This window comes from Camelina sativa, chromosome 11, assembly GCF_000633955.1.
Source record: "Camelina sativa cultivar DH55 chromosome 11, Cs, whole genome shotgun sequence".
Taxonomy (NCBI): Eukaryota; Viridiplantae; Streptophyta; class Magnoliopsida; order Brassicales; family Brassicaceae; genus Camelina; species Camelina sativa.
In genome coordinates this window covers 1124451-1126635 of record NC_025695.1, presented here as the reverse complement: position 1 = coordinate 1126635, position 2185 = coordinate 1124451, and the positions used below count along the sequence as shown (strand labels likewise).

The 2185-nt window shown below is 39.2% G+C and overlaps 3 protein-coding genes across 3 annotated transcripts in view; 2 read left to right on the top strand and 1 right to left on the bottom strand.

Annotated features, from left to right (window-relative positions):
- On the top strand, positions 26-716 carry LOC109125033 (transcription factor bHLH131-like). The gene is made up of 2 exons (XM_019231723.1): positions 26-235; positions 335-716. The coding sequence occupies exons 1-2, from the start codon at positions 26-28 to the stop codon at positions 707-709; spliced, it is 585 nt and encodes a 194-aa protein (XP_019087268.1). The 3' UTR covers positions 710-716.
- The window catches only part of LOC104720950 (cornifin alpha-like), a 1834-nt gene continuing 645 nt past the window's right edge, over positions 997-2185 (top strand). Inside the window, exon 1 of the mRNA XM_010438846.2 lies at positions 997-1549. Within this exon, the coding sequence (XP_010437148.1) occupies positions 1238-1549 (312 nt within the window). The 5' untranslated portion in view covers positions 997-1237. The remainder of the gene's footprint in view (positions 1550-2185) is intronic.
- LOC104720951 (IMPACT family member in pol 5'region-like) overlaps positions 1943-2185 on the bottom strand; it is a 2189-nt gene continuing 1946 nt past the window's right edge. The window contains exon 5 of the mRNA XM_010438847.2: positions 1943-2165. Coding sequence (XP_010437149.1) covers positions 2047-2165 — 119 coding nt within the window. The 3' untranslated portion in view covers positions 1943-2046. The remainder of the gene's footprint in view (positions 2166-2185) is intronic.

Genomic DNA, 2185 nt, shown 5'->3' with positions numbered 1-2185 from the left:
CAAACCAACAGCGTATTCAACAACAATGGGAAGAAATGTTTTCTTCGCAGGTGCAGCCGCAGCCACAAGCAGCAAGCTGTTCTCCAGAGGTTTCTCAGCCACAACAAAGCCAAAATCGAAAACCGAATCAAAAGAAGCTGCTGCAAAGAAACATAGTGATGCAGAGAGAAGAAGACGGCTTAGAATTAACTGCCAATTTGCAACTCTCCGCACTATTCTTCCAAACTTGGTCAAAGTAAGTTTATAGCTCTGCATCCAATTACACAAAAAAAGACATATAAAGCCACAGAAATTAACACTTTTCATTATTATTATGTTTAATGAAACTAAACAGCACGATAAAGCATCTGTGCTTGGAGAGACTGTCAGGTACTTCAATGAATTGAAAAAGATGGTTCAGGACATACCAACCACACCATCTTTAGAAGACAGCTTGAGATTGGGTCACTGTAATAACAACAGAGACTTGGCAAGAGTGGTGTTCAGTTGTAGCGACAGAGAAGGGCTAATGTCGGAGGTTGCAGAGTCGCTGAAGGCAGCCAAAACAAAGGCGGTGAGAGCTGAGATCATGACAGTAGGTGGCAGAACCAAGTGTGCCTTGTTTGTTCAAGGTGTAAATGGGAATGAAGGATTGGTTAAGCTCAAGAAATCGTTGAAACCTGTAGTGAATGGTAAATCTTCATCAGAGGCTAAAAAACAACAACAATAAAGGATCGTTGTTGACCCAACAGCAATGAGTATTTTGTTTTTTTTTTTTATATACTTGTACATCTCTGTTTCGCCTAGTCCATTAGAGAAGGTAGATGTAAAAGGTATATAAAAGCCCCAAGTGTTATGGATACTTACAATGTCTATATATGAATCAAAGTGCTGCAACTTTTTTCTTGGGATTGCATCACATATCTGCAAAATAAACCATAATTATCTTCAAAGATGTGTGAATGATATATCAAAATATGAATCAGCCGAAGATTGTTGCCATCATTTTCTTACCCAATTGTTCCTTTTTGATATCAAGTCCCATGGTTGCTTCTAGTAGATAGCTTTCGTCTGGGAAACAAATAAGTTGAACCAACATATAACTCTTCAAACTTTTTCCACCTACTTCTCACCAAAATCTGATGAAAACCGTTTTTTATTTTATAAATAGAGGTTTCCAGCACAAGTCTCTTCCTCACTTAAAACCAACAAGAACTAGTCAAAGCACACACAATACAGCAGTAGTAGTATTAGCACCATGGCTCCTCTCAAGAACTCCTTTGTAACATCTCTAGTCATTGCACTTGCATTCACAAGCTTCTTCACAGGCCTATCTGCTCATCGTCACCTTCTCCAGTCAACACCAGCGACTCAGCCTCCAGCTTTAACAGTCCCACCTCTGCCCAAAACAACTATGCCGCCGTTTCCTTCTCTACCAACTCCAGCACAACAAACCCTACCACAGCCACAACCAACTCTACCACAGCCCACCGGGTTGCCACCAATGCCGAGCACACAGATACCTTCATTGCCCAACCCAGTGCAGCCCACAATCCCAAACATTCCACAGGTCAGCTTCCCTATTATTCCCAGCAACATTCCCTTTAACTTTCCTTTCAACATTCCTTTCCTCACTCCACCACCTTCAAAGTAAAAAGAAAAAAAAGTGACAAGCTAGCTCTTTTAGCTGTCACAGATTTATTATCCTTGTCTCTTTGCGTGGGGTTTGTATACACATATATATATGTACTGTTTCTTATTCTTTTATGTTGTTTTTGATGTCGTGGTCCTCTGTGTTGTTGCTTCCATGAGCCAGCTCCTTGTGTAATATACAGCTTTCTCCCTTGTGTTAATTTATTTTTGGCTCGACCTCTGCTCTGCAACTCAAAAGACTGAAACTAGTAGGCTATATATAATATATAATATCATCATAAGTAAAATATTTTGAAACAGCTCATACATATCGCACAAGGCACTCTCATTCTGTCGCTTAAAAAAAAGAAGAATCTGCTTCATCTTTCACAACATTCTGTAGAGATCATTATTATTACATAAAAATGCTTCAACTTAACTACAATTTTTGTAAAAGACAAGGTCTCGTCTACAGTTTGATTTGATAGCATCCTCTAATTTATCAACCTGGTCAAATTCAACCTTGAAAGAAACCATGGCAGTACCATCTTTACCAGTATCATAGTCTTCCTTA

Excerpts from the sequence above, each read along its gene's own strand:
- LOC109125033 (XM_019231723.1), top strand. The coding sequence starts at position 26 with ATGGGAAGAAATGTTTTCTTCGCAGGTGCAGCCGCAGCCACAAGCAGC. Across the intron at positions 236-334 it reads TTCTTCCAAACTTGGTCAAA|CACGATAAAGCATCTGTGCT; the intron begins GTAAGTTTATAG and ends GAAACTAAACAG.